This window comes from Corylus avellana, chromosome ca1 (assembly GCF_901000735.1).
Source record: "Corylus avellana chromosome ca1, CavTom2PMs-1.0".
Lineage (NCBI taxonomy): Eukaryota > Viridiplantae > Streptophyta > Magnoliopsida > Fagales > Betulaceae > Corylus > Corylus avellana.
This window is the reverse complement of record NC_081541.1, coordinates 41,631,072-41,653,754: the sequence shown is the minus strand read 5'-3', so window position 1 is coordinate 41,653,754 and position 22,683 is coordinate 41,631,072. Positions and strand designations below refer to the sequence as shown.

The window sequence follows — 22,683 nt, the reverse complement described above, 5'->3', positions numbered from 1 at the left end:
CCGCCTCTTATGTGGGTGGCCGATCACCCCAATTCGGTGGTCGGCCACCGAATTTAAATTCTATATTTTTCCTTCTTTATTTTTAGTTTAATAATTTAAAATATATATATATATATTCCATTTCTCAAATGAATAATTATTCCTCTCATTTTTTAGAGTAATAGTTATTCATGTGTTGAATGAATTAGTGATTCCCACGGGAATAGCCATTCATAGGAATAGACCTTAGCAAACAAAAAAATGGCTATTCCTATCCATTCTAGGGTTTATTCCGTAAACCAAACATGCTATTAGTTTGGTAGCAACACATATTTCATAATTGGAATTTAACCAAAATTACTAAAAAGCTCATATGAATTATAATTTTTCCAAAACTCAAATAAAATAAAAAAGAAAAACCTTGTGGGTGGGCCGGCCACCCCAATGTGACCAAGGCCACCGTGATGGCTCTAGGGCTGGTTGCGCCACCCCTAGAAGACCACAGCAGGAACTAGGGGTGGTCGTGCCACCCTTTGGGGGTGACGCTGCCACTCAGAAGGTTTTTCATTTTTTTTTTTTAAAGTTGGAGAGAAATTAAAAAAAAAAAAAAATGGGTTTTTTGGAAAAGTTTGTCAATTCCTTCAGGAATAGCTATTCCTGTGTGGAAGGGATTAGTGATTCCCATGGGAATAACTATTCCTAGGAATAGACATTTACCAAACAAAATAATGATTATTTCATAGGAATAACCATTTTATTCCAGAGGTTTATTCTGCAAACCAAACAGGCACTTAATCCACTTATACTTCAATTTTATTAGTTTCTACGATGAAATTATTAGAACTAATAATTAATCTAAATAGAGAAAGAAAATAAAAAACAAAAAGATTTTAATTGGTTCGACATATGGCCTACGTCCACACATTAAAGCATTTTCTTAGCTACATCTTTGTTTTTTTTCACTTTATTATTTGATTGTATACAAGACTCTATTTATAGTCTTGTCACTTGAGTTCTTGTAATTATTGTCTATTGAGCTTTTGTAACTATTGTCTTTTTAACTCTTGTAACTCTTGTCTTAATAGAAATAATATGATTTTGATTTTTTTTTTTTTTAAGTTGATTCATATTAGAATACTAATTAAATTATTAAATCAACAATTTGTTATCCATTCACGCTTTTGAAATAAGTGTTAACATGGTATCAAAGCAGAAATGGTCACTTTGTCTCTACCATTCACTTCTAAGTTTGAGACTTTTAGATAAATGGTAATTTAACTTAACATATTAACCACACAAAAGATTAACCTTCAATATCTACAAAATTGAATTTGGATTTGGTCAAGTTTCATTTGTTAAGCAATCAAACTTCAAGATTGAACTTAATTTTGCGTGATTATCTAATGAACAAGCTCAAATGAGAAGTCTGATGAGCCGATTTTTTTTTTTTTGGAAAAATATATTTTATCTCCCCGAAGTTGTACCACTTTTTCTTTTTGCCTCCAATATTTTAAAAATTGACAATGTACTCCAACCAAGTTTTTGAAATTTTAAATGTAACGACCTCATTAATAATTTATGTCTTCTTTGACATAAATTATTGAAAAGACCTAAATGCCCACATTAAAAAAATTAAGCAAAAATTAAAAAAAAAAACAAAAACAAAAACAAAAGGGTGGCTCCGTCCACCCTATGGGTCATTTTGGGGTGGCTGAGCCAATCCCATTTGGTCGCAATTAGGGGGTAGCGAGCCACTCCCACAGCTCATGGGAGTGTGGGTGTGTGGCCGGCCACCCCCAATTTCTTCTTTTTTTCTGTTTTTTTTTTAAAAAAAAAATTAAAAAATTAAAATTGGGTCATTTCAGGAATTCATTTGTACACTAAGCAATTTTGAAAATTTTGCACTGAAAACGCACCTGCGGCGCACGTGAGCCATTTTCCGTCAAAAAATACAAAAAATGGTTAAAGGATGGGTTACATTGAAAATTTTGGAAAACTTTGTTGGACATTGCCAATTTGTAAACATTAGAGTCAAAAGTAAAAATGTAGTGAAACTTTGGGTAACGGGTCCTTTTCATTTCAAATGAAGTGGAGAGGCAATTAGTGTACTTATGAGGGGTAAAATGATCATTTTTATTTTTGGACTATTTTAACCCTCCTAAATACATTAATTGGATCCTTTCCATTTCATTTCCTTCTCTGAAACTTTGAGGAATAAAATGTATATTTTCCTTTTTAAAAAAAAAACACAAATTGAAGAGTTAAATTAATGAATAGCTTGACTTGTTTAAAATACTTGTGAAATGGAGATGATCCTTCTTTGGCCTAGGGGTGGTTCGGCTACCCCAATGGCCAAAAAGAGGGTGGCAAAAGCCATCCCCAAAGGCCTTGGGGGTGGCTCGGCCACCCCCAGATGCCATAGAGCCACCCCTTGTGGCCTGCTTGGAGTTGGGGTGGTCGAATGTAATACCCCAATGAAACACCAAGTTTTAAAAGGCTAATAATTTACTACAAAGCGACAAAACATTTTCATAAAACATATAGTGTTAAAGCCCAAAGACCCACCCCTTATGAGTAGCACAACCCCTTGAGGCTTTCAAACCAAAACCCAAGAACTTCACTATCTGATCGAATGTTCGTTAGGAGGATTGCACAAACGTTCACTCTTAACCTAAGTGCAAGTGTTTGCTTGGGGGACCACCATGAGCTTTCATTGACTAGTCTTTAAGCTACTGGGTAATACACAAACGTACGCTTGAAGCCTTTTATTCGTTGTGTAATAGTACGCAAACGTCTGCCCCGTAGTACCTGAACCCTTTTATCCGACGCAGCTTTAATGGGCAGGTCACTATATGACGTACATCATTGGTAGCGTGGGCCACCTGAGGTCGGAATCGGTTGGACTGTTAATGTTGTAGATGGTAGCGTACAATGATTGAGACACCAACATAGTATTACAGGTCCCTTGAAACAATGACAACCCTGCTGAGAAGGGATAATATCTCGAGTAGATCATATATGATAGTTATGACCTACAAAATATTAGTTTTCTGCATTAAAATACCTAGGTGATTGCCGTTGGAAGTACATCGCCTTTTATTAACAAAACAATACTTTTATGGTGTATAAACAAATACAACACATCTTTCATCTGTTTATCAACAATGCACATTTATTTCTATTTAATAATAACTGGCTCATGCCATATCTAATTATGAGGTTTACTTATTAAGTCATTAGACTTACGCAGTTATTACTCATATAGGAAACTTATTTCTAGAACCAAAGGGTGGCACGGTTGCCACTACAAACCTTGCTTAAGAACGATCTTTTCATTGTCATCAGGTTTGCTTAAGTTAATAGTTGTTCAGTGTCTTGTTTTGAGGATTATACTTGTCCCTGTAATGATTAATATACTTCTCAGATTTATTTTACCTTCCTATGCATTAATTCTAATGATGCTTAGATGGCGATTTTTCATTTAGCCACCACTCATCAATTGGTTAAACACTTAAACTGGGGTATTTGCCAGTAACCGTACTAGATTGGCCAATGCCAGATTTGAGGGCGTTACAGAAGCCACCCCTATTTTGGCCATTGGGGGTGGCCGAACCTTGGGGGTGGTTCGGTCACCCCCATAATTTTTCAATTTTTTTTTAGGTTTAGTTTTTTTTTTTTTTTTTATTTATTTTTTTTTTAATTTTTTTTTTATAATTATATTTTGTATTTTTAATTTTTTTTTTAGGACATGTGGAATTTCTAGGCATTTCGTTACTTTGGGCTAACAAAGGTACTATGTTGGTCTTTTCTCGTAAGTCAAGTACCATTTAAGATATAATTTGAACCTCAGGTTGGGAAAAATAAAAATGTGCAAACCTAGATACCAATAAAGTATTTAACCCTATATTTTAACTAAAATGGCATGCAAAACAATTGGAGTTTATCGCATGTAAACCTCTTTGGCAAGATCTCTACTGAGAAACACATTCTTAACATCCATATGAAAATAGGTGCCAACGACGGACAATTACAATGAAAAGTAAGGAATGAACAAAAGTAAGCCTAGCAATAAGAGGAAAGGTACTTATCAAAAAAAAAAATAAGAGGAAAGGTCTCCTTGTAGTCAATGTCATACTCATGTGTAAGCCCCTTTGCAATAATTCGTGCTTTTGTATCGTTCAACTGATCCATCTGACCATGTTTTGATCTTGTAAACTCACATGCGACCTAATGTAGTTTTGCTAGGAGGCAAATCCACCAGGTCCAGGTGCGAGTTTTGGTAAGAGCAATAAGTTATTCAGACATTGCTAACTGCCAAAGAAAGTCATTATAAGCCTCACAAAAGGAGAGAAGCTCATGAAGTGTAGCAAGGGCATTGCAACAATGATAATTACTAAGGTAAGAAGGTGGTGCTCTTACCCAGGTGGAACGACAAGGCTCCGAGATGGCAGCGAAAAAGGGTGCAGAAGAGGAAGTGGGAGGATCAAAAGCCTAAATAAATTCAATGGAAGCAACTATTGTACGTTGCCTATAGAGCACAAGGTACATGAGTCAGAGGAAGAATATGGGTGTAGATGAAGATAGGGGTGGACAAGCGAGGTGGTTATTCATCACTAATAACTACTAACCTCAAATAACCACAACCAGATGACCGCATAACTACTTAAGTCGGTTGCAATTACCAATTATAGGTATTGAGAAACGCGGTTAATAACCGGTTTATAATATATAATACAATATATATTGAAAATTTTAATATATCAAATGTTCATTGCTCGACTTTTTGATATTTGACAAATAGTTACCTAGTGTGAGTTCATGTGGAGACAGGAGCATGATCTCCCACTTTTTTTTTGTTGTTGATATTTTTATACTGTAAATATTTTAATGATATTCAAAAGTCATCCATACATAACAAAAAAAATTAAAATTAAAATTAAAATCAAAATCAAAATCTATTAAATTCGTATTTTAGGTCATTGATGTAAGCATAATCATAGACAATAACTGAGCAGATTAATTCCCCACTACTAGGTGATGTAAAGCTCTTCCTAAATAAATCAAAATTTGATGTAACAAATTATGAACGTGTATTTTTTTTTTTTTTTGAAAGTATAAAAATATCATTAGATTTGAGCAAATATCAAAGTATAAAAATATATAAAAAATTGAAATAGTGTAACAATTTATGGCTTAAAAAGAAAATGATTACCGGGCCTTCATTAACCACGTCACCACCGATTGCAATTAACCACTAACCAGCTTAGCGGTTGTGGTTGCAGTTATGAGAAAATAACTATAACCATAACACCCCTAAATAAAAAGAAGTGTTAGAGCACTCTTTGCATCCTCATCAAAATCATTTTTTGGTTATTTTGGTGAGACAATTTAACAAAAGTGGCTTAAATTTTTACTTTTCAGACTCATTACTTAACCAAAAAAAAAAAATAGTGAAGTGAACAGTACTCATCAAATATAAAAAGTGATGTTCACTCACCTATTGATTAAACAACTCATTTCTCTCTATTTCTTTTTGCTTTTTGTTTATCTCCCTTCTTTTAATAGTTAAAAAAAAAAAAGAATAAACAAATCTTTGAAAGAAAAATATTTAAATTGAATAGTAAAAGTTGATTGTTAAAATAGTAAGTCTACTGGGGTGTTCTAAAAAAGTGAGTTGTTAAAATAGAAAAAAAAAATGTACTTTTGATTATTTTTGTGAGTAAAATTTGGTGAGACTGCTAAGAATGTTCTAATTAGAGCACTCCTTGCAACCTCACGAAAATCATTTTTTGGTTATTTTAATGAGGCAATTTAGCAAAATTGATTTAAATCTTTACTTTTCAAACTTGCCATTTTGACCAAAATAAAATGATGAGCGAACAGTGTTCGCTCATTTGAGTGAGTACTGTTCATTCACCAAATGAATAAAAAATAATATCAATTTTCTCTCTCTTTTCTTATTCTTTAAAAAAAAAATAAAAAATATATAAAGAAGTATTTAAAAAAATATATTTAAATGAAATAATAAAAGTTAAAATAATAATACAAGAATCACATCTGTCCGACATGAAAGACCAAGACGCCTTGAGATGGGATGATACTTCATAGAATTTGATACCCCTTGTGATACCCCTTTTATGTTCGACACAATAAGCAGTTGGTGGGCCCACTTTACCTCTCAAACAAATTTACCGAACACCCATTTCGGCCACTATAAATACCATTATTTCTTATTTCTCCACAACATCAATCTGACAAAAACAATTGAAAAGAAAAAACGAAAAAAGAAAAAGAAAAAGTCTCTCAGCAATCAGCATAGCCATGGGCGGCAATGAGACTCGAAGAAATTCTTCTTCTGCTACTACTGATACGTCGTCTTGGTCATCTCATTTCTGGTCCTCGGCGAGCAGAACCAAGCCCCTGCTTTCTCCATCGGAAACCGGAGTCCGTAGAAGCTCCGGCGAAGAACTCGTCCGGCGGCTCGGCTTGTTGGATTTGATTCTCATCGGCGTCGGCGCGTCTATCGGTGCCGGCATCTTTGTAGTCACCGGCACCGTCGCTCGCGACACCGGCCCTGGTCTGTCTAATTTTCACTTCAAATACTTCTAATTTTGCTCAATCCATTGCTTTTTAGCAAAACGCAAGTGTATGCTAACAGTATGAATTGGCTTAAGTACTTAGGTCGAGTTCTTAAAATGTTAATCGTTGTTTTAAATTCAATGGTTCAGATTTTGTAACATCATCATACGTGCTAGCAGCTTTTTCAAATTTTGTCATGTCAGTATACAACTTAACTCAGAATGCGTTTTGCCTTGCAATTTTGCAAGCCAACCGTCCATTCTTAATCAAAATCATGGAAAGAGTTTAGGAGTCTGTTAAAAAAAAAAACTTGTTGAAAAGGTGGAAAAATGTATGCTTTCGTGTAGCAGGCAAATAGGTGACTTTTTAAGTCGAATCGTGATTTTGCGCATCGGGTGTCACCTACTAGGATTCCCTTCATTAAATAATGAAATCCCAAGAATACCACTTAAAACACAACCAAACCCTTAAGGTAGGTTTGGTACGTGGAATGACTATTTTATTAGGAAAATAAATAGCTTTTATTGGTAATGAAAGAAGGTAGAATGAAATAGCCTCAAAATAACCATTCTTAAGGGAATGACTATTCCTTAAATTGAAGAGTAGCTAGTCCTCTCAAAATGTGTTAAGAGTATCATATACTCTAACACCAAGGCTATTCTATTACACATTCTTCCATTTCCAATAAAATCTATTCTTTTTTTTCTAATGGAATAGCCATTACGCTTGCCAAAAGTGCCATTTTTTCTAATCAAACTCTTAAGGAAACTTTCCCGGTTTTGTATAGTATTACTCGCGTAAAGGGTGCTTTTGTGACAGATGATTTGAAGTTATTTAGTGGTTTACATCAGTGGAATGTAAGCTTTATCAGTGTGGGTTGCGATTGGGAAGTGAATGTCCTTACTTCATTTTTTGATTTGTTGTATTGTTTTACATTAAGACAGGGAGGTGAAGACAAGCTGGGTCCCTTCCAGGAGAGGGATGTTTGATGTTAAATCTTTTTATAACGTTCTTGTACCCCATGACAATGCCTCTTTCCCTTGGAAGAGTATGTGGCAGCTTAATGTCCTCTTAAGAGCAACGTTTCTTGCTTGGACAGTCGCCCTAAGGAAGCTTCTCACCATGGATAACCTAAGGAAAGAGTGTGTCATTGTGGTTGACTGGTGTTGTATTTGTAAGAAGAGTTGGGAGATTGTGGACCATCTTCTTCTCCATTGTGAGACCGCCAGTACTTTGTGGAGTGCCATCTTCAGTCGTCTTGAATTAGCTTAAGTTATGCCTAGAAGAGTAATAGACCTTTTTGCTTGTTGGAGAAGGTTGGGAGGTAGTCCTCAAACTGCAGTTGTGTGGAAAATGGATTTGTCCTGCCTTTTTGTGGTCTCTTTAGAAGAAATAAATGATAGAAATTTTGAAGACCGCGAGAGGATGGTGGTAGAACTAAAGTCATTTTTCAAAATTCTTTATCATTGGACAACTGCCTTAGATTTTAATTTGCTACGTTTTCATAACTTTCTTGAATTGTTTTGTCGTTCTAGTTAGGTATTTCTCTTGTATACTTCATTTGTACTTGGGTTGCGCCTTTGCGCTTTTCAATGATATTTCGATTACTTGTTAAAAAAATTAATTTTGTAAAAAAAAAAAAAGAAAGAAGAAGAATTGGCTTGTTTTGTTTGGGCACTGTAATTTGGATATTATGTGCTAGGAATTGACACTATGGGGTAGGTTGCAACGTTAGTGAGAATGTTGACAGCGGAACTGGGAGACACTGATTCATGCTTGCCATGCTTGCTAGGAATTGACACTATGGACTTGAAATAGGTGTCTAATGTATGACTTAAAAGTTATTTTCTTTGCTAGATTTCTTAACTATTTTTTACCATTGGACTTGAAAGAATGTGTAAAATAGATAGTCATGAAACACTGCACCTAAACTTGGAGTGTTGTAACTATCTATTATTGTTGAGAGATAATCATCAGGACCTTGATTTAACACGTCAGGAACAATCTTAACCCAAAAATTTAAGCATATAGGTTTGGGTTCATAATGCTATTTTAACCACCTATTTTGGTTGTTATTACTTGATGAGGATTAGATCATACATGAAGCTTGAATAATAATGTGTTAGAACATTATTTTCATGCTATAAAACCTCAAAAACTTGTTTTAAAATTTGCTGGCACTAGTGCTATTTGGTGTTACTGGTCCTGTTGTGACCTTATCCTTTTTTGGTAATTGTGATGCAGGAGTCACGATTAGTTTTATCCTCGCTGGAGCATCATGTGTATTAAATGCGCTTTGTTATGCCGAACTAGCTTCTCGTTTTCCTGCTGTTGTTGGCGGAGCCTACTTGTATACGTACACAACCTTTAATGAACTCACTGCTTTCCTTGTATTTTCCCAATTAATGCTTGACTATCATATTGGGGCTGCTAGCATAGCACGAAGCTTAGCAAGCTATGTAGTCACGACTCTAGAGCTCTTTCCCTTTTTCAAAGACATTCCAAATTGGATTGGCAATGGTGAAGAGTTTCTTGGAGGAGCTTTCTCTATCAATGTATTAGCTCCGATTCTCCTAACACTTTTGACCATAGTTCTTTGCCGGGGCGTTGGAGAATCCTCCGCTGTGAACTCATTCATGACTATGCTAAAGGTGCTCTTTCCATATTACTATTCTCCAAAATCAAGCATGTGTCTGTAATCAAAACATTAATACTTACTATGCCTTTTGCTGCAGGTCATCATTGTTATTATTGTCATCTTTGTCGGTGCTTTTGAGATTGATGTTTCAAATTGGTCTCCTTTTGCTCCAAATGGTGTTAAAGCTATACTGACTGGAGCTACTGTTGTATTCTTTGCATATGTTGGATTTGATGCAGTTGCAAATTCTGCTGAAGAATCAAAAAGACCGCAGGTATATCATATTGGTATTGATTTGATGCTTTCCAGAGTGTGGTACTGTAGTAATTTGAATTTTTTGTTATCAGTTGCAATATTTATAGACCACCTTATTGTCTAACATTTTTCTTCTGTTCTCTTTACCTTTGATCTGTCAGCGGGATTTGCCTATAGGCATCATGGGAAGCCTTCTTATATGTATTGCATTGTACATTGGTGTCTGTTTAGTGATCACTGGAATGGTACCTTACAAGTTCCTTGGGGAAGATGCTCCTTTGGCAGAAGCCTTTACATCGAAAGGCTTGAAATATGTTTCTGTTTTGATAAGCATTGCTGCCATCGCTGGACTTACAACCACCCTTCTAGTTGGTCTTTATGTTCAGGTGAATCACTTCAGACTTGTCATAATTGATGTGCCCTTATCATGTAGCATGTGCCATTGTAAATGATGGGATGTTTCTCATGAGCAGTCTCGGTTATATCTTGGGCTTGGAAGGGACGGGTTACTACCATCAATATTTGCTAAAGTACATCCAAAGTACCACACTCCTATTCATTCTCAGGTCTGGGTTGGTATTGTTGCTGGCGTTTTGGCAGGATTATTTAATGTGCATGTGCTCTCACACATACTTTCAGTTGGAACATTGGTGAGTCAGTTTAGAATTTTTGTTTGTAACATGTTGAGGTTGTTTCCTTTTATCAATTTGTTATCTATATGATTTGAAGCTGGTTTTTATCTGCCTAAGTGAATGTGTCATGCAATTGCCAATCACATCATCACATTACCCTCAGTTCATGCATATGATGGAACTGTCCAAAGAATGATGAATGGCATGTGTTAAGGGGAAAGAAAATGGAAGAGAGTATGAATCAAGAAGGGCTGTATATTTTCCTGCTATGCAGCCCTCAATCCATTTCCACATTATAGGAGAATTAGTTACAATGATTAGGGAATATTCTGAGAATGACAGCTGGTAGGGAGAGAATTCCTTCTAGAAGGGTACAACATATATCAAGCATTCTAACAATTGTAATATTTCTATGACTTGACATCATTATTACTACTATTCTTGTGCATTTTTGTCATTAGAAAAATTACTTTATCTTCACCTCTCATTATACATTGGCTTGCATCAGACAGGCTATTCTGTTGTCTCAGCATGTGTTGTAGCTCTTCGGTGGAAGGATAAGACAGCAAGTCAAGTGTCATCTTCATCCTGGCGGGAAGGTCTCATCTGCCTCATTACAGTTGCTTGTGGTGGTTTGTGTGCTGGACTATTCTACCGTGTCAATGCTTCATTTATCTTTCTGATTCTTGCTGTAGTTGTGGCAATTATCGCCTCTCTTGCTCTCTGTTTCCGCCAAGTGAGTACTAATCTCTGCTTTAGAAAGGATGTTCCACTTTAGTAATTGTGTGCTGCCTGCAGTATGATATTAAAAGGCTTCAATATTTTCCCCTCCTTTACTCACATATCCAGAAAGGTTTAACCAATCTCACCTAACATAGGGTCATCAAAGATTTGCCATATTGAAGATGGATTGGAGATGTTTTCTTACAATCAAAAAAGAAGAAAAAGAAAAAAAGAAGGATTAGAATTAAAATTATTGTTCATTGCATTAAAATTATTTATGTTTTTGTTACCTGAAGACACGTGGTTTTTGAGAAGCATGACAAGGGTGACACGGGTAAAATGAAAATGGTAACAACATTAGAAGTCTATAATTTACAATTGTGCATCTCTAATATCATATCCAGTCCTTGTGTCGTACTATTGCTATTATTGTTAAAATTAAAATTACATTATTAGAAGCAAGAAGAAAAAGAGGGGGTGGGGGCGTGTTATTCTGATAGCTTTCCAGTGGGTGATGCTGTCATTATTTATAGGATGGAAGGCTTTGTTCATTTCAATCCATGTAAGTGACTCGTGGATAAGTTGCATTGATTATAGTGCTCTGTCTGATCCCTTTTATTCATTCTTCTTCTCAGGTTTATGCAAGCCCACCAGGGTTTTCCTGTCCTGGAGTTCCTGCTCTTCCAGCTGTTTGCATCTTCTTCAACATGTTCCTATTTGCTCAGGTATGCTTATAAATGCACCTCTTTTTTGAATAGGCAATTAACTTAACGTAACCCGACAGAGTACTTTCAGGAAGATATTGATGAAGTAAATGAAAATCAAAGACTTTTGATATCAAAGCCGATAACATAAACTTTTTTTTTCCTGGCAGCTACACTATGAAGCATGGGTTAGATTCATTATCCTCAGCATTATTACTATTGGTGTTTATGCATTTTACGGGCAGTATCATGCTGATCCGAGTTCAGAAGAGACTGTTATCTATCATAGGGCACCTAGAGAAGATGCTTGATAATTATTTCTTTAGGAATGTCACATGCATCTTGATATCAGTTGTTACCTCTTGTAGCATTAGTTTTCTTGTATTTACTTGTATTGGAGTAGGTTGCAGCCCATTGTATCATAACAGAATGATTTGTTGGACCAATATGTTGGAAACCAATATTATTCATCTATACATGCAGTTATCATTAATAGCAAAAATGTGTTTATGGATTTTTATCTTGAGAACTCATGTTAATTATCTGGCTACAAGCTGCAACAAATCTCCATCAGATCAAGGACGCCCTTTCCATACCCGTGCAACGTTGATACGCATTAAGCTTTACTTTGCATATTTGTCTGGGTTCGATGTTCTTAAGAATGGTTCTCTTAATTCATATCAAGGATTAAAAAAGAAGAAGCACATTTTGTTTGCTAGCAATGAAGGCAATTACTGGTAAACAAAGATACGACTTATCTGCCATCAAGCAATGTGATTTAATGCAATGACCATGGGTTTATTCCTTCCCCTTTTCCTAAGATCAATTTTCTCCACAAGGGTGCTTCTCTGACTATATAAGCAACAATATAAAAGCAAATTTTGTTGGTAAATGATTAATATTAGTGCCTTGGTTCTATGATTAGAGCACAGGGGTATTCAGGTTTTTATTTTTGGGTAATAAGTAAATAAAGAACAAACAAAGAAACAACAACGCCAATAGAAAAGTGTTAAGAGGGGTGGATTCCGGCCCATTTATTACACGGTAAGTGCAAAAGTTTGTCCTTCTATTAACCTTTTTGGCTTTTCATTTGGAAGAAGCAGTAAGGGCAAGGAGAGTGTCGGGAGATGATGGAGGAGATCCACCAGTCAGTGGTGTGGGCAAGGATGACTGCTAAAGAATCACCTTCTAAAATGAAATTTTGCAGGTTGAGGGAGACTGCATTTGAGCCACAATTCTCTTTGGAAGCAAATTTTGCTTTGAAAAGCAACAGAAGTCCTTTCCATTTTGCTAACTGCTAACCAAACAACGCCATTAGATGAACTTGGTTGCCTTACAGGACAACAAATTTGTTGCAGTTGTCGGCCATCACCAACACAGTGCATTAAGCCACCATGATTCCACTTGCATGGCAGCCACTTTACCAAAGAAATGGCATGCCTTCTAATATTTTGTAAAATAATATGTATTTAACTTTTCTTTAGGTTAAAATCAGAATCTTGTTTGCTAATAATAAAGGTAGTATTTCCTAATCTTCATTCAATTATATGCATAAATATTTCAATTTCCAAAAAAAAAAAAAAAGCTTTGTTGTCATTCATGTTCCAAATTAGAATTGAAAAATCTAGCTTGCATTGAAGATGTAAACTGTTCATTCATTCAAACAGGATCTGTTATACATAAAAAAATAAAATAAAATAAAATAAAGTAATAAGATACTTAAGACTCAAAATGGGAACAATATAGCCTCATCACTTTTTTTTTTTTTTTCTTCTATTCAAAGCGGGAGAGGGGGAAAAGGGGAATATAGCCTCATCACTTAATTGCACACAACATCAGAGTAAAAAGCTATGGTCCTCCTTTGACAGTTCTGAACGCCAAGCAGTTCCACATCAAAAACTTCAAACTGTTTTGAGCTGAAAAAGGTGGAAGGCCCAACCTGAAGGAACAAGATAATCTTATCAATGGAGTCAATATAATATCACATTGGAAATGTAGTTGGACAAATTTGCATGTTTGGCACCCATCCCTCCTAAATTTAGAGTGCGTTTTGCACTACGATTTCGCAGACTAAAAATGTGATTTTAAACAAAGTCACATAAAATGTATAGTTTGAAAGTATGTTTTTTAAAATTGCAATTTGAAAAAGTAGAAAAATCTTCGTTTTCAAATTGCAGGCAACAGGGTGCATTTTTAAAAAATGCACGATTTAAAAGGCTAAACTACGTTTTTTAAAAATCATAAGTTTTGAAATCAAAAACCCAAATAGACCCTTAGTATCAATACAAATATATGACATTCCAACTTCAACCAAGTAAGAGGGGTAAGCATTAATTTGAATCTAGAGATGTGCCTATATCCTGGATGGGTGGCAAACATCTTGAAGGATCACTCTATCAAAGAAGAAAACTAAAGAAATCGTTTCTTGGACAGTTAACATGATCATGTTAATGTCTCTACTGCATATCATGACCCAAGCTGGACCCATATCACCAAAAATCATATTTGTCCAAACCTGCATTTTCTCCAATACTTCAAAGTTTCTCAAAAACTCAATTAAAAGTGTGTGTGTGTCTGTCAGGGCGAGGCCGGGAGGGGGTACTGGAACTGTTAAGCCAACTGCTAATTCTACCTGAACAAGGCCAATTTACAAAAAAGAAAAAGAAAAAGAAAAAAAAGAGAAAGTAAATAAGAGATTTGAGAAACTGACCGGGGGTCCAAGTTCTGGTGGAATAATTATTCTTCTCTTTCCCCCAGGCCGCATGTCTTTAATACCTTCCTCAAATCCTGCATACAATTCTGTAGCTTAGCTACTCCCTTTTTTTTTCTTCTTCTTTTTTTTCCTCATCATATGATTACAAAGAAAGAAAACAACATTATCACAATGTCCAGAATTAGTTTCTCATCTCACCTGGGACCAATGCATTGTTGCCCAAGCGGATTTTGGCAGGGGCACCCTGTAGGTATGTGCTGTCAATACGGCGGCCGGACTCATTATAACCAACATAGTGAAAAGTCACCTGCAAAGGACCTCAAGTCAGGGTTCAGGTTAGGATTGGAAGAGAAAATTTTCAAAACATATATGCATCCTCAAATCACATATTCCTTAAAATACCACAGCCATCAAAGACAATGAAATAAAAACCTGCTGACCATCCTTTGGGCAATCACCTTTACCAACTTCAAAATCCCGATATATAAGCCCTGAATCACATTTGATGTAGTTTTCTGATGCTACTACCTTCACCTGGAAACCTGAAACAATTATTCAAACATGAATGTTGATTCCAGGAATTGTTAATATAATAATTGCAAAGAGTTGTGACATAGCAAGCAGAGAGAGACACAAAGTGCATGTGTATTTGCACGAAATTTGTTATGATTACAGGATATTAAACGAAGCCACGACATATATTTTAATTTGGTCTGATAGGGTAGCATTTTACTAGATCAATTATTTAAAGCATAGCACATAATAAGATTTAATGGATTCACAACAAATCCATGACACAAACCTTCTCTAACAAAACTTGGAAACTCTTCAGGTGCATTGTTCTCTCTCTGTATCCGCTTATTTTGTTCTAGCAAGCGTTTTTCATCATATGGATTTGTACTCTTTGTCTTTCCAGACGAAGACAAAGTTGGAAACAAGGCTGTTGTGACCGAAACAAAGAGGAGAAGCCTCCGCCTTAAATTCTCATCACTGTATGATATATAACCGTTCTGGGTGCTGGATACTTAAAAATAAAATTGTCATAAGTAACTTTTCTTCTTTTGTTTTAGAAGAAAAGAAAAAGAAAAAAAAAAACAATTAAGTAAAAAAAAAAAACAACTGAAATCCATCAATCAATTCATTAAAGTCTAACCTTTCATCTTTCAAGTTGTGAATTGAGCAGCAATGCATAATTTGCTTTTTCGGAGTACAGAAAGTTCCTAGCATTGTCCTTGTTGAAAGGGTTCTGCCTGCCACAAAGTGTTGATAGATATATTGATAAAGAGATTGGAATCTTCTGTTTTTTATTTTGGTAGACAAAGATGGTGAAAACATAAATTAGAATATTAATTCAATGATTAAATTCACCATTTCTTATGGTTTGCCCCTCCATTTCCAGTAAAACATTTCATGTGTTGTCTGGTCTTAAACTTTAAGGGAAACTATTCAAATATAACTAAATGATTAAATTAACTATTTTCCACACATTAAGATTTTGGGATAATTGGCGATTTAACATTCCCTTTGATTAGGAAAGGAAATTTTAAAAACTCCTTACAGCAACCACTCTAATCTCAATAAGTTGAAAGAATCCAACAACTTTCTTATTTTCTTCCATTTCTTCTGCTTTTGAATGAAATAGTAATGATTGTGCAAAGACATAATAGGGATATGGTGAATCCTGCTCCACAAGTAATTATAAGAATGCAACTAATTCATTTTATATAGACAAATTTCTAGCACAAACAAATAATAAGCCAAAATTTTCCATAAGAGAACAATGTAAGTATCAAAAGTTATAATCTTAATACTAGCTTCTCAAATGATGTTCTGTCAATAAACAAAATAAAAGAGTTTAATAGGAAATATACTTGTAGAGAGTAACCCCTTGGAACCGAAAAAAATAGTCAATGTATCCTTTTGTTACAAACCATAGACTTCTCCGATCTAGAGAACCAATTTCAGCAGGAAGCTATCAATAACATAACTAATGCAAAGTACTCATGTTTCAGATTGTCATCTTTCTTTCTTATGTATGAGCAAAGTATTCAGCACTTGGAAATGTTAGAATATTTTATATTATTCTCTAATACTATGTTTCCTTCTAGGTTTATAAAATATTCCAACATATTCTCTACCTTAATTATTCTAGATTTACTTGTTCACCACTAATATTCGAACTCCAAACATTTGACTCTGATAACACAAGTTAAATTACCACTTATCTAAAAAAGTTTAAGTTAATAAGAAAAAATTAATTTAATCATTTAATCAATACTTTAAAAATAATGTAAATATCAACATGATGCAAGGAGACAGACAAAAGCTACACAGATTCCATCACTACCCAGCTAAGCTACAACTGATAAAGCGAAAATGAGGCAGTCAATTAAGCACCCGCATGGCTTTGTGGAAACTTAATCTTAGAAATACCCATAAACCATTAGATTGCCCGTAGAGGAAGCTCATTTTAGATTAGCAAAGTCCCTCAAAAAAAAAAAAAAGGAAAAAGGAAAAAAAATTCAACCTTTCTATGCCGCAAACAATATTGGTAGAGCCAGTAGAGGAGATTTTCAAGAACCCATTTGATTCTAGAGAGAGAGAGAGAGAGAGAGAGAGAGAGAGACTTACAAGGAAGAGAAGGCTTGGACATGAAAGAGGGAGTTGAGGAAGTTAGCAGCATGGCTTCTATGGGGAATTTAAGCTTAAGCTTCTTCCGGCGAATATATGTTAACCAGAAGAGACTTAGCCGTTTCCGGTGAATGTTATGTTATCCATAGTTGCTTGAAAGGGAAAATATCAAAGGAGTCCCTATCGTTTCTTGTATTCTCGTTTATCCACCTTTGGGTCTGTCAAATGCGATTAACATCCCGTAAACAATTGCTATGTTTATGATAGTTATGAATAAACTTCACAAAATTCTAATGAATTTTCACTTTTTTTTTTTTTTTTTTTTGACATTATTCTCAAATTTCAAAAATTCTCAATTTAGGGTATTGAAGATTCAATTTTTTGCAATGTCTCATTTCTGTTAGGATTTTGCGTTAAATCATGTCAAAATTTCCAAAATACTCCTATTCTTTTATTTAAAAATAAAAAATAAAAATTGCAAAGATTCAGAAGTTAGCCAGAATTTAATGGAATTTGCAAAAATACTTACGTCTGAATCTTTGCAATTTTTCTTTTTAAATAAAAAATTGTTATTTTAGAAATTTTGATAAAATTTAACAAAAAATCACAATAGAGATTGAGAGATTTTGAACATTAAGAAGATAATTTCAAAACACGAGGAAGTTCAGGAGAGTTTTGTGAAGCTTTGTTTCTTCTTTTTTAATAAAAAATTTTTTTTTAATGTAATTTAAAGATAAGAAATATTTTTTAAGCAACGTTTACATTAAGAAATATTATGTATTTTGAATTTTTTAGGGTTTATTTCATTCCATTCTAGGGGCATATTTAGCAAACCAAATGGGCCCTAATTTTTATGTAATTGAACTCTTTTTAACTCGATGCATTTTTATTATGTTCTTCACTACCCACTTTATTTATTATGCTGCATTTCAGACATACAGTTTGTTATGGTTACAGATTCATATGGAGGCTTCTCAAGGATTGTGCGAGAGACCAAGACTTGCTGGATAACATTTCACAATCTCTTTCTCAATGGTCTCTCATTTCAAATAATATTTTTTTGACTTGTAGAGTTAATTAGCGATTTTGTACTACCTGATCTGATACCTTTTTTATTTTTGAGTCTTTAAGTTGAACCATTTTGGACCCAAAACTAAGTCATTTGAGAATTGAATTTTACATGGGATTTGTTGATTTTGTTTTCGGCTAGTGTATTGAGGTGTAAAAAAAATAATGTATTGTTTGTATAAGATACTATATAAATATTTGATATTATTACAATATACTATGTTACATATGAATCAATTTTTAAAGGCATTGTCATATTTAATTTCACATTTTCTCAAGCCCTTATTTTACATATTAAAAAATAACATACTTTTATCGAATAAGCTAAATGGGTTCACTATAGGAGCCCATTTGGGATGGGTCCATTAGATCTCAAATTCCAACATCTCACACTTCGCAAAATGGAAAGAGTATAACATGTTGTTTGTATGATCTTCATGTTGTTTACAAGTTTTAAAGTGCCATAATGAGTTTATGTTATTATTCTTCTTAAAAAGCAAAAATAATTTCCAAACGTTTTAAAACATATTTTGTTTTCTTATATTATCATGTTGTTGAGTTGTAATATGTCTTTATGTACCTATTAGGAGCCTCGGATGAGAATTGCTACATGCTGATTTAGAAATAGGAACTTTGCTACACTTTGATCGAATGTTCGCTACACTCTGGCCGAATGTTCATCCTCGAGTTTGAGAGTTCGACCACGAGCCCTAACATTTGGAGAGTGTCCAGAATGGGTAATTAGGTTTTTGTGACCTTCTATCTAGTTTGCCTCTCAGCTAGGACTTTATGTGTTTAAGGTAGATTTTGTAGTGCTGCATGTAACACTAGAATATGTTTCGAAATAGCAAAAATTTAGGATGTCTGAAGATTTGAGCGAGCGTATGAGGTAAGTAAATACTTACGGTTGCTTTCAATAAAAACGTGCAATATGTTAGCTGACTGAGCACGCGTAAGTTATGAGCTTGTTTACTATTATGAAATTGGGTAAATGTTTAACTAAATCGTTAGTGACAAGTATTGTATGACATGGTATACTGGTATGTTAAGTATAATGATCATGAGCTTACTATATGAACTTGATTCTATGGTCAAATGTTTATACTTATATAGGCTTTTGATCCAATGGTTGTTCGTGACCAGCGCAACCATGTTTGATTGGCAGGTCAGTATAGAATGTACGTCATTAGTAGCGTGGGCCACCCAAAATTGGACTCGGTCAGACTACTAGTGTTATAAATGGTAGCGTGCAAGATCGAGGGCACCTGTATTATATTATAGGTCCTACGGGACAACGCCAGCCCTGCTAGAAATGGATAATATCCCAGGTAAATTATACAAGATAACTTAAACCTAAATACAACATTAGTTTTCCCTGCATTAAAATATATTGTGATTGTCATTGAGATTACACCCATACTCCTCAAAAACCAAAACTACATTTTTATGGCAATGATAGAGACAACACCTAGCAAGATTGCGAAAACACACGTTTACTTCTGCATTTATAATGAAAGCTCATTTCATACTCAACTTTGAGGTTTACTTATTAGTCTTAGACTTATGCAGTATTTGCGGTTTATCAGGTTGTTTGTTTTAAGATTAAGAGGATTCGTAGGGATGAAGATGCTGGACGAATATTTCTGTAATGCCCTGTGAAAATCAATTAACTGATAATTGACACCATGGTTTGTCTCCCATTCTTATCCCTCACGAGACAAAACTTAAGTATCTTAACTAAATAAGCTTAAGGTCGCATGGGGGTGGGGTATTTATAAGGGGGAAAAAGTTGAGGACTTTGCAAGAGCAGGCCTATAAGGCAGAGAGCGCTCGGTACTACAGTGCTGAGCGTTCGCATACTATTTACCAGTGGTTTTTGGGTTGTAGTCGTACACTCAGGAAATATCCAGTGATCAACAAAAAGTCAACGAGCGCTCGGGCTGCTCCCCCACACGTGCGTTCGGCCAGAGGGTCCAAAATTTCAAAAATGCCCTTCCAACTGTTCCTAGTGACCCAAAGTCCAATTAATCCTCTAACCAAGCTGTCTAAGCCTAGTTAATTATTTGGGTCACTACAATTTCACAGTACCAAGTTTGACTAGTAATTATTATTTATGATTGGAAGCTCTAAGTCAATGGTTGATGATAATACTTTTATACCTTATGGTTTTAAAAATCTCAGGTCTTATATTTTCGCCTTCCGCTCATATTTACTCCAACTTATTAATGGGTAATCCCCTCAGTAGCCAGTTACTGATTAAATGAACGGGAGGAATTGACAGTAACATTACCAAAATGAATCGATTTAATCAGTCTAATTTTGGGGACATGACAGTATAGTATATATCAGAGCATTTGTTTTTTTCAACCACAAATGTTTCAAGAATAGGTTATGATGCAATAGGCTTGAATTGTGAAAGACCGGAGCATAGGATATGTTTACAATTTTGCTATGTCTTGATTGCTAAGGTGCGGGTTAAGTGATGGCCTTATTGATTGTACAGTGTAGTAGATCAGGTGGGGACGAGCTCTATCTGTCGCCGTGATATAGGTACCTGATTCTGCTTTACACTCAGATGTGCAATCGGTGCAGGCATGAGATAGTTGTACGTGAATGGCTAGAAGAATACGGGCCAATGGGCCATACACACCAGGTTATAAGCCCCTTCATCTCCACATAACGCAAGCTCGCGTTTATGGAACACAATCATGTCAATCAAAACTGGACGGTCCCAGATAAGTCACTCAGGAGGGTGTGATACCCTGAAACATCAAAACCCTAAAAAGAGTTTATTTAAAAAAAAAAAAAAAACTGCTTTATTAAACAATTTTATAACGTCCCATTAGTTGCAGAGTGTTTTAAGTACAACCATGAAAGTGTTACTCTTTTTACCTAACGATCAATGGCTTATTCATAGCTTCTTTTTTTTTTTTTCTTTTTTTCTTTTTTTTTTTAATTAAAAAAGGTGGGAAGGGGCGACCAGTATAGTTTTCCCCCTTGGGCGTTACCATCGGAGTTCCCACCCGCTGTGGAATGTCCGGTTTGAGCCATAGCTACTGTCTGGGAAGGCGAGCCCGTCACCACAACCCCACAAAGGTGTGAGCCAGTAGAGCCCTTTCAAAGTAGCATCTGGTTCACGCATCTACTACCGCAAGCGAATTCGAACACGCGATCACTAGGATGAAAGGAATTCTTCTACCAACTCAACCACCACCCTTGTGGTTAGCTTGATGCAGTATTATCATAATCCAATATTAAACTGAAGTGACTTTTGCTATAAATATCTCTTTTGTGTAGCACAAAAGGTTAATAAGAAATTTGTTATTAACATTTTTTTTTCTTGGCTTAAATCTAATAACCCTTTGAAATATACAACAGTTAATGGCCCATTCACAGCTTGATGCAGTATTATCATCATCGAAGATTGAACCAAAGTGACTTTTGTTATAAATACCTCTTTTTAACAAACGTATTTGGCACGGGGGAGCAGAAGTATGGCTAAAAGTATGGTGTTTATTTTTATCTTTGTTATCCTCTTCATCTCCGCTTTCCATGTGAATGGAGGTAAGTAGTTTTAATTTTCTCTTTTATGCCCAAATTATATAGCCATTAACTTTGAATCTGAGCCAAAAGTAGTTTGTATTATTATTGGGCATGTTATAATTAAGTATTCCACTGTTGCACATATTGGATCTCACTTGTACTATAATTAAAAATCTTGATAATTCATATTTCAACCCCTTTTCATTTTTAAATTTTCACTCAATGATATACACTCTAGAATATTTTCACTAAATTTGACTCCAGGGACTAGGTTTTTTTTTTGACACATCTCAAGAACCTCTAAGTTTATTTTCATACGACATTGACCGATTTGTAATTTATGCCAACTACAATGATTAATTTTATTTTATTTTTTGTATTTTTATCCCAATGGGTTTTTTTTTTAGTTTAATTTTCATTTAGTTTTTGAGAGAATAAAGATATTATAAGAATATAATCAAAAAAAAAAAAAAAAGTTGTCCTTTTGGCATACCTTGGTAGTATAATGCATCACTTTAGCCTAATTTAAACTTCATGTGACTTTTTAGAAAATGACTGTTAGTTGAGAAGCTTTTTATATTTTTTCCTTTAAAAAAAATTAAAACAGCCATGTTCATTTCCCATCGCTTTAAGCATGGAACAAGAAAAAGTAAATCAAACAAGAAAGAAGGAACAAATTAAGTAACATAATTGCTTTAGAAAAAGACAGAACAATCACCAAGGCACGACCGACCTTTCACCATCAAATACTCCAGACTCCATTATTGTTTCCAAAAGTCTCCCAAGGACTTGGATAAAAGTCTCCCAAGCAAAGCTGTCAGACAAAAGTTTCATGCAATTTTTCCTTCTAATGCTTTTCGCTAGTTTCATAAAAATTCTATCCATCAGATCCCATATATATGAAGAAAGCAGGTGCATATAACTATTCTCTTTTGTTATTTATGGAAAGTTGCAGAGGTATTAACAAACTCCATGGAGCTACAACCTCAAGAAGCACTCAGCAAAACTGAAGATGGAGAACTTGATTTTATGAAGCAATTAGAGAAACTTACAATTTTGCCCGTTGAACACTGAAGAGGTCAGTGTGCTAATCATTTCCATTACCAGGAAAAGATCTGCATTCAATATATATACATCCAAATTGTTCTTACACTTGATATATTGTAGCCTTTGCTTTCCCAATCTGATTGCCTTTTTTTTTTTTTTTTTTTTTTTTTT

General features: G+C 34.8%; 2 protein-coding genes across 4 annotated transcripts; one reads left to right on the top strand and one right to left on the bottom strand.

The window, feature by feature from the left end:
- Window positions 1-6,241: 6,241 nt before the first annotated feature.
- On the top strand, window positions 6,242-12,030 carry LOC132167857 (cationic amino acid transporter 9, chloroplastic). Its single transcript, XM_059578891.1, has 8 exons — window positions 6,242-6,556; window positions 8,803-9,209; window positions 9,294-9,470; window positions 9,613-9,837; window positions 9,925-10,101; window positions 10,592-10,819; window positions 11,442-11,531; window positions 11,681-12,030. Exons 1-8 carry the CDS (start codon window positions 6,301-6,303, stop codon window positions 11,819-11,821), a joined length of 1,701 nt encoding a protein of 566 aa, XP_059434874.1. The 5' UTR covers window positions 6,242-6,300; the 3' UTR covers window positions 11,822-12,030.
- A 1,096-nt stretch (window positions 12,031-13,126) lies between these two features.
- Window positions 13,127-17,054, bottom strand: LOC132162603 (peptidyl-prolyl cis-trans isomerase FKBP20-2, chloroplastic). 3 transcript variants are annotated; one of them, XM_059572885.1, is made up of 7 exons: window positions 16,855-17,054; window positions 15,377-15,469; window positions 15,026-15,240; window positions 14,656-14,765; window positions 14,422-14,530; window positions 14,221-14,297; window positions 13,129-13,449 (listed from the first exon to the last, which is right to left on the bottom strand). In XM_059572885.1, the coding sequence occupies exons 2-7, from the start codon at window positions 15,448-15,450 to the stop codon at window positions 13,330-13,332; spliced, it is 705 nt and encodes a 234-aa protein (XP_059428868.1). In that variant the 5' UTR covers window positions 15,451-15,469; window positions 16,855-17,054; the 3' UTR covers window positions 13,129-13,329. The 3 variants fall into 3 exon arrangements, with proteins under 3 accessions (XP_059428875.1, XP_059428868.1, XP_059428862.1); XM_059572879.1 differs by having other exon boundaries at window positions 13,130-13,449; window positions 15,377-15,473; XM_059572892.1 differs by lacking the exon at window positions 16,855-17,054 and having other exon boundaries at window positions 13,127-13,449; window positions 15,026-15,247; window positions 15,377-15,465.
- Window positions 17,055-22,683: the final 5,629 nt, after the last annotated feature.

Coding starts and splice junctions, on each gene's coding strand:
- LOC132167857 (XM_059578891.1), top strand. CDS start 6,301: ATGGGCGGCAATGAGACTCGAAGAAATTCTTCTTCTGCTACTACTGAT. Junction 6,557..8,802: donor CGCTCGCGACACCGGCCCTG/GTCTGTCTAATT, acceptor ATTGTGATGCAG/GAGTCACGATTAGTTTTATC. Junction 9,210..9,293: donor CATTCATGACTATGCTAAAG/GTGCTCTTTCCA, acceptor CTTTTGCTGCAG/GTCATCATTGTTATTATTGT.
- LOC132162603 (XM_059572879.1), bottom strand. CDS start 16,906: ATGCTGCTAACTTCCTCAACTCCCTCTTTCATGTCCAAGCCTTCTCTT. Junction 14,766..15,025: donor TCCAAGTTTTGTTAGAGAAG/GTTTGTGTCATG, acceptor TAATTGTTTCAG/GTTTCCAGGTGAAGGTAGTA. Junction 14,298..14,421: donor CAACAATGCATTGGTCCCAG/GTGAGATGAGAA, acceptor AATTGTATGCAG/GATTTGAGGAAGGTATTAAA.